This window comes from Tympanuchus pallidicinctus, unplaced genomic scaffold, assembly GCF_026119805.1.
Source record: "Tympanuchus pallidicinctus isolate F22 unplaced genomic scaffold, pur_lepc_1.0 scaffold1, whole genome shotgun sequence".
Classification (NCBI taxonomy): Eukaryota; Metazoa; Chordata; class Aves; order Galliformes; family Phasianidae; genus Tympanuchus; species Tympanuchus pallidicinctus.
Window position 1 is genome coordinate 5,896,398 of NW_026294618.1, and position 15,928 is coordinate 5,912,325.

The 15,928-nt window shown below is 53.0% G+C and overlaps 2 protein-coding genes across 2 annotated transcripts in view; one reads left to right on the forward strand and one right to left on the reverse strand.

Moving 5' to 3' along the window:
• LOC128084794 (uncharacterized) overlaps positions 1-15,928 on the forward strand; it is a 240,064-nt gene that overhangs the window by 94,307 nt on the left and 129,829 nt on the right. The window lies entirely within an intron of this gene.
• On the reverse strand, positions 446-15,882 carry LOC128085276 (L-gulonolactone oxidase-like). Its single transcript, XM_052692425.1, has 12 exons — positions 13,442-15,882; positions 12,267-12,368; positions 11,803-11,928; positions 10,897-10,991; positions 9,829-9,919; positions 9,016-9,201; positions 3,071-3,178; positions 2,767-2,843; positions 2,229-2,378; positions 1,549-1,713; positions 1,030-1,120; positions 446-833 (listed from the first exon to the last, which is right to left on the reverse strand). Exons 1-12 carry the CDS (start codon positions 13,757-13,759, stop codon positions 705-707), a joined length of 1,638 nt encoding a protein of 545 aa, XP_052548385.1. The 5' UTR covers positions 13,760-15,882; the 3' UTR covers positions 446-704.

A 15,928-nucleotide genomic window follows, 5' to 3' on the forward strand; every position in this document is an offset into this window, starting at 1 on the left:
ATGCATTTTTGATCATCTGCCCATCTGTACTGATCTTAGTGGGGAATCCTCCAATGTCCGCTTTCCCATCTTATGGTAATAGAAGTGAGGCCCAGGCCAGTGCAATTTGGATTGCTCCAGTGGGGACAATTTCTAGGAGAGACTGCAGCGTAGGAATTGCCCTGCTGGATCCTGAGGAACATCTCCCATGGCTTTTGGGAAAGGACGAAGTCCATCTGTCCAAGCATGGCTTCTCTTACACCAACACCGATGCAACCTCTTCCAATATCTGCCTGTGTTCCTCAACAAGGGGCAATGGCTTGAACCCAAAGACCTGGATGGCACCAGCCTGAGCTGTGCAATGGGCTCTGGTCCCTGTGTCCAGCTCTGACTCAGGGACACCAAGCCCGTTCTCTGGTCCCCAGACCTGGGCACACCATACCCACCTGAAAGTACACACTGAGGCTGGCTCTGCTAGAAAGCTCTTTATTCAGATGTTGGCTTGGACAGGAGACACTTGGAACTGTGCACATCTCAGGGACCCACTAGGAGCGATGCCAACACACAGCTCCATTCCCAGGGCCAGCCCACGCTGCCTGCCATTGCAACAGCTGGGAACAGAGCTGGGAATACAGCATTTTGGGGTCACCAAGGACTATGTCCTGAGAACCAGGGATGACAGCTGATTTCTCTTCCATCTCCTGCATTGTTCCATTCCCGTGCTGTCAGTAAAACACCTTTTCCAGGTAGGTGTTCAAGAACATCCCCGTAGGATCCAGCTTATCCCGGATGGAGCAGAATTTGGGGAAGGCCGGGTACATCTTCTCAAAATCCTTGCGGGTACAGCTGTGGGCCTACAGGAGAGGAAATGGTGGGGAGCTGCCTGTGGCTAAGGAGCACACTGCTGTGAAGCCCATGCTCAGCCCTCCCCAAGGGAGAAATCTGATGTGGGAGCCCTTCTCTGGCCCTCTCCCACCCAAAAAGCCCCCACGAAGAAGTGCCGTGATGGAGAAAGGGAAAGGACCCCAGGAAGAATGTAGCCACACATACCTTCGCCCAGTGTGGTCTCCCACCATACTTCTTCATGATGCCCTCATAGGTCAGCCAGTAGTTGAGCCGGGGCACATTCTTCCCATAGGGCCTGGGGGAGCCAAGCAAGGGGGCATTGATAGGGGAATTTGTACATCCCCCCTGAGAAACCCGCACCAGGGGGAGCAGGGCAAGCCCAGGGGACCATCGTGGACTCTTTGACAAGATCCAGGTGGTGGAAACCCTCTAGGAACATCATGGCAATGGCCAAAGCCAGGCCAGATGGGGTTTTGGGCAGCCTGGGCTGGTGGGAGTTGTTCCTTAGGAAGGGGCTGGGAATGAATGGGTTTTAAAGTCCCTTCCAACCCAAACCATTCTATGGTTTTGTGTTTCTATGCCACTAACACTTGCCTAGCACCAAGTGGGGTGAGCAAGCAAAAAGTGCACGAGCTCTGCAGGGGCAGCTGAGAGCCAGAGGCGGTTGAGATGTGTGTGTTTCTCTGAGTACATATCCTAAACAGAGAGGAGAGGGCTGCTCACCTGTACATGATGATGTTCATGTAGCAGCTGTCCCGCTGGAAGCAGGGGCTCAGCCAGATCTCATCCGCTCGAGCAAAGCGCACCTCCACAGGGTAGTGGGCCACCATCTTGGGGTTGTTCTCCAGGGCAGCCTTCAGCTCCAGCAGTGCTTCCTTTGTCTTCTCACTGCCCAAGAGCAGCTCAGTTAATGTCAGCATGGTCCCACCCAGCAGCCTTTGGGTCTTTGAGCCCCTAGCTCCATTCCTATGCTAATTCACCATGTCCCTGTGACATATCCATCCTATCACTTTGGGATCACTAAGCTCCAAGATCACAGAATGATAAAATGGCTTATGTTGGAGGGGGCTTAAGGATCACTGAGCTCCAACCCCTGCCGTGTGCTGGGTGCCCCCTACTACATCAGCCTGCCAGGGCCCCATCCAACCTGGCCTTAAGCACCTCCAGAGGTGGGGCACCCAAAACTCCTCCAGACAACCAAAGATTGTAATGTGACATGGTATCAGTACTCCAAGAAATGGGTGCAGAAGGGTCCCCACACTATGCCTGCAGATGGCAGTAGTGCCTGCTAGCCTGGTCCCTTTCCCTGTGGCTTTGCTCCTGCTCCAGGCAAGCTAGGCTGGGCAGAGCACAGGGGACAGCATGTATTTTGGGATGGGTCAGGGTTCTGCAGGGCCATTTACATGGGGATGGCCCAGTCTTGCACATGCTGCTTGAAGCGGCACTCGTAGTTGAAGATCTTGTAGCTGACGTTGATGTTCTCCACCCGGGAGCTGAAGAGGAGCCAGAAGAAGAAGCGGTTGATCCAGCGCACCAAGCTGGGCACAAAGGTGCTGCGGGGGGAGAGCAGGAGGTGAGAATCCAACGGGGCAGTGCTCAGGGCTTATGGAGCCCAAGCCCCAACCCAGGGATGCCCTCTGAAGGGGCTGCATCCCTTCTATTCACCCCAGGTATCACATCCTCAAAAAGTTCCTATTTATTTATTATTTTTTTTCCCTTGCAAATGCGCAGGCTGCTCCAGCTCTGTGCACAAGAGGGCAGTGCAGCCCCAGCCATAAGCCCCAGCCCCAACGTGCTCCTGCACAGAAGGCAGTGGGCAGCCTCCTCTTCCCAGGGATGGGGGGTTCTGGGTTGCATCCTCCCCCCTGCCACCACATCCCCAAGTGCAGAGATGCAGAAAACAGAGAGATGAGGCTGCCCAAACCCTCTCCATGTTCCTACCTGATCCAGAGGAGAAACTCCAGCAAGTAGTACCCAACAGCATAATCCCAAAACCAGTTAGCAGAGGAAGAGGGGGGCTGCAAAGCCAAGCAGAGGAAGATGATGGTCATTAGGGACTGGCAGGGATTGCAGCTTTCTCCATCCCACTTTGGAGTGGGGGTCTGGAGAAGGGCACCCCAGGACCCCCACATCTCTCTCCCATGATGAAGTAGGGTCACATCCAGACCTGGGAAGAGACCAGGATTTGGGATGCAGCTTTGGTGATGGCCCTTCTCCCTTCCTCTTGGGGCCTAATGGTACCTGCCTTGTTGGTGGGGTCCTGGTAGATGACAGTGACATTCTCACTGTGTGGGAACCACAGGAACCGAAAGTATTGGGATCTCTTCAGGTGGTCATCAAGGTGATTGAGGACCTGCAAGAACCAGAGGAAACAGGGCTGGTAGGAGATTATAACCCCGAGAAGAAGGGACCCCACATCGTGCCAAGGTCCAAGGTTGCAGGGCAGAGCCTATGGGGCTGACTGGACCCCATGAGGGTAGCACAGCACATCCATCTTCCCCTTCACCTCCCAGCTCTCTGCAGCTTGGCACAATGCTGGATGCAGCCAGGATGTGCAGCATGGAACCAGGATGCACAACACAGTCCCATCCCAGAGATGCACCCTGTTCCAAATGCAGAATTGACAAATTATTCATCAAGACACAAAAAAGAGCTTTAGGAAAGGCAGCTCTTTAAAGAGGATGAGCTGCCTGCCAGCAGCTGAAGACAGCCAGGAACGGGGACAGCAGGGACAATGCAGGTGGGGATGGGGGTTGCTGCAGACCCAGGACAGCCTGTTCCTAAGGACACAGGGTCTCATCCTAGTGCTCCTTCAAGGAAATCCCACTGCAGAAATTAGAAGATATATCAGTCTTTGTTCCTGCTCCATGCTTGCATGTACAAAAACTTGTGCTCACCCTGAGCACAGTGCGCTACCACTCTTGCAAAGAGCATCCCCAGCTCCTCCTGGCAGAGATCCCTCATAGCTTTGCAGGAAAGCTTAAAGAAAACCCAGTGGGTTTTCTTGACACAAGAGGAGCAGGCAGGCTGTGGTGACCCATGGTCATAACCCCAGGGAGGTCACGGATGCTCACTTCCAGATGGGCCATTTGGGTTATTTGTACTAATGAGCTATTAATCACCAGGCTGAGCTGCTCCAGCACTGAGCATTTTGCTGTGACCTCAAGGTGAGGTTAAGGCCACTGCATGGTCACGTGGTACGGCAACCTCAGTGGTGGACAGTGAACAGCCATTCTTGCAATTAGTGGGAATTAATGACCTCACGCTGCTGTCATTAACTACGCATTCACAGGGCACACTGAGCCGTGAAACCTCATAGAGAAATTCCCATTTTCTGGCTGGAGAAGCTCTTGTTTGCAACTCCATGACTCTCCAAGGAAGCAGTCAATGATTGTGCAAGCAGGAGCAGGGCAAAAGCCACGACCCCATACATTCTCTGGTTTGTATTAGGAACAAGTGCACCGAGGAGCTAAAACAAGTTAGGGGGGAGAAGCGTGCAGAGGCAGCAGCTTTCAAGGTGATCCCGCAGCTCTTGCTCCTCCTCCTGAGAGCGCAAGCAAATTGTTAGCGGGGCGACCTCTTCAATGTGTGCCTTTGATCCCTCTGATAGAGCCAGATCAGCCCGGAGGAAATCAGCTGAAGGCTTTGTAGGATAATTGCAAAGCAGGCGGGAGCAGTGGGAGTCCTTGGGGACATCGCCTAGGTCGGAGGCAGAGGACGCACAGCGGAAATCTTCCCTCATGCCACGAAGATGGCCCAGGAGCACAATGGGGGAGTTTGGCTTAGCTTCATTTTGCTTTCCTAGAACAAATCCCTTCGCTGCATAAAGGCTGGGTTGAAACAGGCCTTGGGGGATAAGGAGTGTGAAGCCACTGGCACATGTCCTCCAGCTCCATCAGAGCCAGGGAGTGTGGAGAGCTTGTGTTTTGGGAGAGGATGCTGGTGCTAAATGTCACCCTGCACCCACGCTTCCAAAGGGAAGATCTGCATCTGCACACTAAAGGCAATGTCAGCATTGCTGGGCAGGGGGGATCAGGTTAGGTACAGCACCGGGATGAGGTGCACAACGAGGCTTGGGTACCTGCGCTCAAGGGACATGTCCTAGGGGCCTGGGACACACAGAATGAGTTGGGTTGGAAGAAATCTCAAGGATTGTAGAATCATAGGACAGTTGGATTGGAAGAGTAGTTAATGATCACAGAGACACAGAATGGGTTGGGCTGGAAGGAACCTTAAAGATCATAGAACCTCAGTTGGAAGAGTCCTTAAAACACCACCAATTCCTGCTGGGCTGTGGGCCCTATCAGCCAGCTTAGGCTGCCCAGGGTCCATCCATGGCCTTGGGCACCTCCAGGCATGGGACAGCTTTCCGGGCAGCAGTGTCAGGCTCTCATTGCCCTCTGAGGACAAAATTTCCCCATAACATCTAACCTAAACCTCCCCCTTTCAGTTTAAAACAGCCCTTCCTTGTCCCATCACTACCTTCCTATCTCACAAGGGTTTGGGGTTTGGGTTCAGCAGTGGAAGGCTCAGAGCCAAACTTCTTCAGCCCTCCAACTTCAAAAATTCCAGTGCTGGAATTTTTGGGAAACTCATCAGTGGAACAAGCATCTTACTCTGGCCCATCCTCACCCTCTTTAGCTTCCCATCGGGTTGGGTCGAGGAGAGGCTGAACTCAGCCCCATCACCACCCCAGCACATGCTATGGGGCTCAGGTGACCTCAGCTGTGCCACCAATCCTCTCCATCTGTGCTTTGTTCCCAGTCACCATCAGCAGCCAGGGCAGCTGAGCATATTCCAATGATAAAGACAATCACGAGGCCAGAAAAGAAGGCAAGCAGATCTTACATAACCACAAATCCAAGCCTGGCTCCTTTGACACATATATTATTTGCAATGTCTTAGATAACTCAGGCTTAAATATTTCAAGCAGCCTGCTCCCTTGCCATTATTCTCTTCCGCCTCGCTGGGCCACTCAACATGAAAGCTGGAGATGTGGAAGCAAGCGAGGAGCAGCGACAACAGAGGATTGATAATGGCATTAATATTTATAGGGTGCATCCCTGCTTTGCCCTGCTAGCCCTGAGGGACAGAGAAAGACACTCCAGCCCTACGGGGCTGTGGGCACGTCCCAAACACAACTGCTCTTCTTGCTAAAAGGCAGATTAGGAGGTGTAAAACGACTGGCACCTTCAAGGGCAGATCTGCTGTTAAGGGAAGGTCCAGTGCACTGCTAAGCCTGAGCACCGTTGCTCTGCCCATGTCATACCCAGCACTACAGCTCTGGGAGATCCCTGAGGATGAGACCCCATCACACAGGAGGTGATGGGGATGCTCAGCAGCAGGGACAGGAACCTGGCAGAGGGCACTGAAAAAGCACCACATGAACAGGGAGTGGACAGATGACCTCCAAAGGTCCCTTCCAACCCCAGACACTTAGAGATTACTTGGCCAAAGGTGATGCCAGTTCAGGTGAAGGCCTGAGCAGTGCTGTAGGACAGATGAGGATCAAGCTATAAGGAGCCAGCAGATCCTACCACACTTCAATGCATTTAAGCAGGCAAACTCTGCCACAGGACACCAGGGAAGCTGCAGGTTGAATTATTCAATGCAAACCTCATCCCCTCTGCAACTGGAAACACCTGCAAGGAGCTCAGTGCTGGCCAAGAGGGTGCCATGGGGAAACATCTCCAGGGATGCCCATAGTGCTACAGCTCTGGCTGCTCTCCTGGGTGATCGATGGAGATGCCACAGGTGCTGGGGTGGTGTGCATGGACCTTCCTGCCTTCCTTCCAGCTCAGCCCAACCACCCACAGCACAACTCAAAGGCCACCAGGCTGCTATGGATCAGGACTTGCAAAGATGATCCCGCTTCAGTTCACATTGCTGGCGGTGCTCAAGTCACCCCAATGGGGCACTGAATAATTCAGTCCTTAAAAAATTAAGGACAGCATTTCTCAGAGCTTTACCATCACTGCGGCTCTGATCAATCCTGCAACAAATTCCACTGTTGTGTCCAAGAAGTTTTCATTTTTCATGAGCTCAGCTTAACAAAGCTCTGCGCTGGTGTTAGCCAAAGCTGGAAATGGACCTGTGAGACTCAGATGGGATGAGGGATGAAGATGCTGCTGAGGTTTGTACACCAGCAGGGATGCAGACCTCTTAGGAAGACACAGATAATCAGTGATTGGAGCAGATCCAAGCTCTCAAAGCTCTCCACTATCACTGGAGTGATCAATGGAGATTCCATCTGTTGGACTCTGTGCCTCAGTTTCCCCATCCAGAAAGGTAACTCTTTCAGTGAATGCAGTCTGTCCTGATGAAAAGCTATCAGATCTCATAACAGTCTGTTCACAGGTGGTACAGTGCTGCTGGCTTTGGCCTCCAGTGATGACCTTCTGTTGGTGACATGGGACAGGTCATGTCTCAGCCCTGGAGGGGCCACCCCATCCAACACTGTGGCAATACGAGGGTGGGAGGGCTCCAAGGGAGTCATAGAGTCATAAAGGCTGGAAAAGACCAGTAAGATGATCAAGTCAAACTGTTCAAATTGCTGAGCTCTGTGCAGAGTCCTGCAGCTCAGCCCCAGAGCCAGCAGGAACCCAAGCTTCTGCTTTCCTCAGTGCCCTTTCATGTGCCGTGTGCCATAGGGATGGGACAAGGAGAGGACAGGCAGCAGAAGTTACCAAGAAGTGACACTGTGTGAAGTCTTCAGAACTGTGCAAGATGGGGTCAAAAGTCCACAGGATACTTCAGATGGGCCACTAGTGCCATACACCTTCGTTGTGGAAGGTTGGAACTCTTGGTAAGAGGGAGATGACGTAGGCAGTAGCAATGTGACAAATGGCTTAAAAGGAGTTTTTCACAGCTACGTGCAGCTCCGTGGTTGAGTGCTGAGAAGGAATTTGTTAGCGTGGCCTGGAAGTGTGCCACCCATTGTGCCCTTTCATATTTCCCTGGAAGGAAGCGTGGTTCCTCTCAAAAAATAATGGTTAAACCCAACCTTTGTGCTGGAACATGGGATCCCCATCTTGAAAATCCCCAGAACTTGCAAACACGAAGGGACAAAGTTAGGACCAAGCTGCTCTCAGGCTATTTTAAGTGGCCCATCTGTCACTGGGAAAAGCAAAGCTCTGGTTCTCAGGAGGCAGCACAGTGGAGGCAGCTCATCCCTGAAGCACCAGGTTCATGGTACCTGCAGTCATTGCTGGCTGTCAGGGATGCAGGGCAGTGCAGGCACAAGCTCCTCCCCTTCTTCTTGCTTAGATTGGCCAGCATACTGGCTTGGCAGCCTGGGATTTCCAGCCAGGACAATTTTCTCCAGCTGGAACATTAAATCTGCATCAGGCATTGCCTATGAGATATGGGAGTGACTGAAATCCACAAGATGTGGGAGTGATTTAAACCCACCAGGTGTGGGAATGACTTAAAATCAAGCAGGGTGATGCACAAGGAATGGGGGCTTTGAGCCAGGAAACCCAGGTCCCACCTCTGCCACCTCCGTGCTGAGTCAGAGTGATGCTGATGCTGAGAGGCTGGGACACAGCCATGGGGCTGCACAGATGCTGATCCAGGATAGTAAAAACCAGATATTTGGATCTCAGACTGGGTAAATGCAAAAAATAAATATATATTTAAAATATCCTCAACAGTTCAAACCAGTTTCAAAAGAGGAGCCTGGAAATGGCTGAAAGGTGAAATGTTATAGCAGTGATGAAGGTGAGGCTTCCTTTATACCACTGAACTGCCCTGGGACAGATTCAGGGCTGAAAGCAGAGCTGAGGATGCTTGGGATTTGAGGTAACCATCTCTGGTCACCCCTTGCTCCAGCAGGGCCACCCAGAGCAGGGTGCCCAGCACCACAGCCAAGGGACTTGGGGAGATCTCCAAGAAAGAGACCCCACACCACTCTGGTCCCAGGCCCAGAAGATACTATTCCCACTCACGGGAAGTTAAAATGGCATTTCTCTCCCTGGCCAACCTCTCCTTGGTCATCCTGATCAATTCCCAGCTTAAAAGACACCACAAAGCACAACATGGAGACACACAACAGGTACAACCTATGCAACAGTTACCACCTAAGCACACACTCACGCTATTTCCTACTACTTCCCAATCTCCCTCCAACTATTTCTGCCTGGAACTCTGCTTATTCCCAAGGAGGCTTCGGGAGCACAGTCAACACCTTACCTCAGTGAGGGTGGATGGAAAGGTCACCTCGTGCAGGTGGAACTGGGGCACGCACTGGAAGGTAACGGTGAGCACAACACCCAGGCAGCCAAGGTGCAGGCGAGCAGCCTGGAAGATGTCTGCATTGATGGACTCAGAGCATTCCAGGATGTCCCCTGAAGCTGTCAGCAGTGAGAGCCCCACAACCTGCCAGGAGCAAAGTCAGGCATCCGTGAGCACCCAACCTTGTGTCCCAGACTCCACATCTCCTGTCACCTTTGGCGTGCTGACATAAAAGGACCCTTCTGTACCTCAAGGGCACTGGGAAAAGCCATCTTAAAAGCCAACTTAAAGAAGTAAACCTCCCCCAAATGATTTCACATCTCCACAAGCATTGGTGGAACCACCACGTAGGATCTGAGCTAGGAGAAGAGCGTTTTCATAACTGTCCAGTTAACAACAGACCTGGACCCTGCAAAGGTTCAGCATGGGAGGGCTTCAGTAAGAGAAGAACTACGTGCTTTCTCCTATTTCATAGAATCACAGGGATTGGAAGAGAGCACTGAGATGGCCAAGTCCAACCATCAACACATCTCTACCAATTTCAACAGATTACAAGACAATAAAGCATAGGGACAGAGGAGTCTGGGGCTGGATCATAGGTGGCAGAAGAGGTCTCAGTGTGTCCAGGGGATGAGTTGGGCTGACCCATCGAGGATTTAGGCTCAGGGTCCTTTATGGGACATGCTAGCCCCAGACCAGGTGATGGGACAATGGGATGGATCCCCTGTAGCCCTCAGAACCCAATATCCACACACTGACACTGTGACTCACCTGGGTGGGGAGGATGCCATGTTTGATCCCAGTGTTGTGCGTCCCTGTCCCAATCACACCAGCTGCTGCCACCTCAGAAACGGCTCCTAAACTGTTGGCAAATGAAGTTGGGTGAGGACCTGAGTATGTGGGACATGGCATGGGGTACAGTCTACTGAGCTGGATGTTGACCCTGTGTGTTGGCACAGAATCCCCCAGAACATGTCCCCAGCCCCTGTGACCAGGGTTTTCTGCTCTTCAGGGCACCTTGCAGCCATGAAATGTTTTTCTCGACTATATGTGAACTTCTCCTTGGGTCAGATCTATCAGGATCCTGCTTTAGTTCACAGAGAGGAAAAGAGAGATGGTCACTTCTGCCAGCCTAGCTTGTCCCAGCTGACAAGTCTCCATCTCTCCTCATCAGCCTGCAGTGACTCAATGGCAATTTCTCCCAAATCCCCCTCCAGCTTCCGACAGCTGGGATACAGGGACCGCCTAAACCAGGCCCATTCTCTATGGATGCTGCAAAGCCCTTGATAGATTTATCCTCCATGAACGTCCTGCTGTCCCCACCCAAACCAGTGGCCATTTGACCCCCGAGGGCTTCTGAAAAACCTATCACTCATATCAACTGAGGGACACAGGATACTGGAGCTGTTCAAGACCAGGTTGCACAGAGCCTTGGGCAACCTGGTGTAGTAGCAGATCTGGAGGTTGGTGACCCCGCCTGTGGCAGGGGAGTTGGAACTTGATGATCTTTGGGGTCCCTTCCAACCCATGCCATTCTATGATTGTATACTGAGCCAGCCTGGAATAAAAGAGTACTTTCTTCCCTGGGGTCAGCAGAGGTCAGCTTTCCATGAGTGTTTCCCTTTGCAAGCCCCTTCCTGAACATCACTGCAGGTAGGAGGTGGTTGGACTAGCTGGGATCACTCTGCAGAGCCTCAGTGCCCCATCAGATCCCAAAGCAAACACCCATGCACTGCAGCATAAGCTCCCCAAACTTGCTACATCCCAACACCCAATTTGGGGCAAGGCTGGACACCAAGCAGACACCTAGGGATGGTCCAGCACACGTGTCCCACTCACTTGGCCAGCGCCAGCCCGTGCTTGCTCAGCTCCACGTTCAGATCTGAGAGGAAGATCCCACCTTCCACCGTCACCTGCTGCTTCTCCTTGTCCACCTGCAAAGGATGGGACAGCTTGCACTGCTGGAGCTGTGCATCCTGCTTCTGGCAGGCAGGGCTGGAGTTGTTCCCTAATTACCAGCAGTGATACAACTCTCAGAATTTTCTGCTACAGTCAAGATTTCTTCACCCTCTATTGCACACACACACACAAATATGCAGATACACATGTATATGCATGCACACAGGCCATTCAGCCCCAGTAAAAGCCCAGTGTCTCCCTGCACCCTCAGGTCTGGATGCAAAGCAGGAGAAACACAACAGCTCACATTGGATACTAGGGAAAATTTCTTTTCCAAAAGAGCAGTGGTGCAGTGGCACAGCTGCCCAGGGATGTGGTGGAGTCACTGTCCCTGGAGGTGTTCCAGAACCGTGGGGATGTGGTACTGAGGGATGTGGGCAGTGGGCATGGTGGGGTGGGTTGGGGTTGGACTTGGGGATCTCAGAAGTCTTTTTCAACCCAAATGACTTACGAGCATGCCATGGAAAGGACAATGTGTAGATATTGAGCCCTCCTCAAACACAATTTGGGAAGACATCCTCATTCCCTTGCATTTTTATGGCAGCTCCACATGCTCTAAAGCTTCTACACAAGGGGAAAGCTTCTACACAATGCTACAAGGCTTCTACACAATGGGAAAACTCCCACTCCCTGTTCTGGCACCAACATTTCAGGGTCTGATTTGGGAGAACTCCCTCCTGTGAGAAAAAGACCCCCTCATCCTCCATCCCAGGTACGCTGGTGCCATACCACCCATCCCCATGCCAAGGCAAGTGCCACCATATCCCGGGGCCACCAACGCCTCACCTTGAGGACCTTGTTCATCTTCCCCATCTGGATCATGAAGTCATCAGTGCAGGCGATGTCAGAGGGCGAGTGGCCACCCCCCACCACCTTCACCCTCTTGTTCCGCTGCCGGGCCATATCCAGGATCTGTTGGGACAACACACGGCCCCTGAGCACCCAACACCCCATGGATGGTGACGGAGGCACATTACAACCTCAAGCCTCACCCATCTTTACACAGAGAATTCATCATTCAGGCCCAAAGCCACCCCTGGAACAAATCTCCTCCCAGCACAGCCGCCCTTGGGATCACCCCAAAAGAGGTGATGCCCATATCTGTGGCTCAGAAGGTTGGGTGACAACTTGGGGCTGAGGGAAGGATCCATGCTGTCATGTCTGGGAGCCATCTGAACACAATGAAGTGGCACTGCCCTCACTGGCCATTCCTCCCCTAGTTCCTAACAGATCTGGGAGCTCCTCCTTACCTCCCGGATCTCTTCCACTGAGGTGGGCTGGAAATACAGCTCTGGGGAAGAGCCATAAGTCTTGGCCCAATTCTGGAACTTGACTCCTCCTTGGCCGTGAACCTGGGTCAAAACCAAGATGTGAAGCAGAGCAGAACAGATACTACAAGAAGCGATGGCCTCAAGTTGTGCCAGGGGAGGCTCAGGTGGGCTATCAGGAAACATTTCTCCTCTGAAATGGTTGGGAGGTGGTGGGGTCACCATCCCTGGAGGTGTTCCAGAACCCTGGGCATGTGGCACTGAGTGGGCAGTGGGCACGGTGGGCTGGGCTTGCTGATCTTCTCCAACTGGAATGTGTCTGCAATTGTGTGAAATGCCTCCCCTGCCATTCATCCTTTGTCAATCAAAGCCCCCATACCAGGGCTGGGTTTCCACAGGAGTTGGTTACTGAGGGCACAGAAGCTCATCTCAGCCCAGCACCCTGCTGGAGATGTCCCCATAGTCACTGGGGAGATGTGGGAGGATTGCTGTAGGCATCTCGCATGAGCACAACCCACCCCATTCTCCCACACTTTGCACAGCCTTTTCTGCACCAGTTTGATAGACCCGGGCTCAGCTCTCAACTCACTTTGCATGGGCATGCAAAAAGCAGACCCCATAGGAGGACACCCCAAATCTAACCAGACCTCTCCAGGGAGCAGCAGGGGTACCCCAGCTCCTCTATCCCCATCACCCCAGTGCTCCTGTCCCAGCTCCCCTCGGGCAGGGCAGGGACACTGCCTGATGGCCCATCACCCTGCCCAGGGAGGTGACACTGCCTGGGGACAGGGCCATCAAGAGCAATGCTGATTCCACAGCTCACAGCCCTGGGGGTGAGGGGGAGGTGGGATGAGTTACAGATGCAGAGCCAGGGTAACAGGGAGACTTTATGAAATACATGGGGGAAAAAAAAAGAACAAAATTGAGGAAAGGAGATGTTTGGTGGGTCAGAAAATCCTGTTCAGCAGCCACAGCCCGATCCTATCTCGTAAAGGGAATCTGCTCCCTCCCTCCCCCCTTTCTTACAATAAACCTTTCTGGCTTCTCACCACATCATTTAATTTGTTATCCGATCCTTATCAAAAGTCACAGTAAATAATAGCCCCTCTCCACCCCAAATGCTACCCCACAGCGGGGTGCCCCCCTCCCCTCCTTACCATGCTGCTGGATGGAAAACGTGGGGCGCTGTGGGGTTTGATGCAGGACAAGGCAGATCGACGCAGGGTGACGTGGGGGGATGTTGTGGAGTGATGCGGGGTTGCTGCTGCCTGGCTCAGCAAGCAGCCCCTCCCCAGGCCCAGGGGGGATAATGAGTAACAGCCCTCAGCAGGAGGAGCAGAGGGGCTGTGCCCTTTGCCCCAGGCTAGGGGGGGATGCTGCAAACGCTGGGGCTGTGGGGAGGAGATCCTCCTGTCGAAGGGGACGTCCCATGGGACTGAAGGGAACAGCCCTACTGGCTTGTAGGTTGCATGCATACAAAGGGGTTCAGGTTGGGTGTGCACACAGGCATTGGGATGCTTCACACTTTTGCACACTCACCTGGCGCCCGCAATGCACTCTGCTGCCCCACTGGGAGCAGGACACAGTGCAACTGTGCAACTACTAATTGCTTTTAATTGCAGAGCATGAGCCTGAAGAACCTTCCTCTCTCCAGCACCTCCCTCAGAGCTCTCCACATCTCCTCCCATCCACCTCCAAATTTCCTTGGCCCACTGGCCACTTCGAACCCCTGCTGAGGTTTCCCTAACTGCACCACAGCGATTTAATGAGTAATTAGCCAGCTATGGGGCTGATTGGGGTCAACCACCTCCTCGCCTGCCCTGCTCACAGCTGTGGGTGCTCAAAGGTCAGCAGAGCTCCAAACATAGCCCAGAAATTACTAATTAACAGCAGAGGTGCAGCAGCCTCCCCCCTCCTCCATCTCCACTCGCCAGCTGGGTGCCTGCAGGCTCTTGGCTGCACCCAGGGGAGAACACCATTGCTTGAGCACAGTTATTCGGTGCCAGGCAGGGCTGAGCTGAGGTTGCTGCAGTCCTCTGGTTGTGACAGAACCAGGGTCCTGCTCTGGGCCTCCCTCCAAAAACATTATGTTTGTGAAACCTGTAGGAACATCGCACCTTTGCAGCCATTCTCCTCGCTGTCACGTCGCAACGCATTCCCCAGCTGCAATGTGTTCTCCATTGCAACGCATTCCCCAATTGCAATGCATTCCCCAGTTGCAATGCCCTTCCAAACTGCAGGGATCCCAGCCCAGGCTCTGCCCCGTGCCTGCAGTCTGCCCATATTGCTGCCTCCCCAGGGCTGGGTAAAGGTGAGGGGACCAGGAGAGCCACCAGTGCTCCTATAACAAATGGGGACATGTGGGGCAGCAGTGCTTTGCTGCAGCTCTCTGAATATCCAAGAGTCAAGAATGATCTGAGCACTGCTCCTTCCAGCCAGAAACCGGTTCCTTTCCTTTCTTCTCCATTAAAAAATAAAAGACAGAATTTAATTACAGGCAGCTTTTATCCTTTACTTTTGCTTCTCAGTCTCCAAGGGCTTTTTTCCCTTTGCTCTGTTAATTGCTTCCATTCCCATAGCCAATAGGGCCTGCGGGGGAGAGGGGAGGGAGCCCACCATGTCCTTACTGTACGGCCCTGCAGCCTTGAAGGGTTGGGGACAGACCCCATTAAAAGCAGAGGGAGCCACCCCACGATCCGGTGTGCAAAGCAGCACGTTGGTGCTGAGATCTGAGCTGAGCAAAACGTGTAGGGCCCAGAGAGACCTTTGCACTTTGTAGCAAACACTCATTAACCCAGTGCTGCTGCTGTGTGTGTGCCAGCCAGCACCTAAACACTGCCAACAGCCCAGAAAGACATCAACACTGATTTATGCTTTGCCAAAGCCAAACTGCTGACTCCCCACTCGCTTTAGGGCCAGGTAACGATTTTTCTTCTTGATAATAATCCTGAGATTCATGCACCCACGGGAACAAGGATGCATGCACTCAAAGGAACCAGGATGCATGCACCCAAGGGGCTAAGGATGTGTGCACCCAGGTGAACAAGGATGCATGCACCCTTGGGGTTATGTGTGTGTGTGTAGCCAAGGAACTGAGGATGCATATGCACAGGGTACACTTGCACCTGTGGGGCTGAAGAAGCCAACTGGGGCTGCAGGAGAGGGGCCCTGAGGTGGGGATTGAGGCCAGGGGCTGCTGGAGCAATGTCCTGCTGGAGCACCACCCTGCTGTGGCATTGTAGATGGTTTATAGGGCATGCAGCGAGGGAAAGGGGTTTGGGATCTCCCTGTGAAAGCCATCCCTGGGGGTGCTGCAGGGACTGGGTATATCACGCTTTGCAGCCCTGCATACAACAGGATGGGGCTCTGCGAGTTGCTGGGGGTGCAATGGGGTCCTCCTACTCCTGCCCACCTCCAACAAAAACAAATGACAAAAGCAGACAGTGTTGCAACCCTTCCTGCAGCCAGACAAACCACAAATCCCAGACTGAAAATAACTGAGGGCTGGGGAAGAGTTGGTGTGGGGGGGGGGGGTGTGGAGGAAAGGAAGGGAAATACCAGGCATGTTTGCCCAGCCCTTCCACCATCCTGGCTGTCTGCTCCAAGCTTTGTGAGGCCGCAGCAAGGGCCTGGAGCTCAGCAAA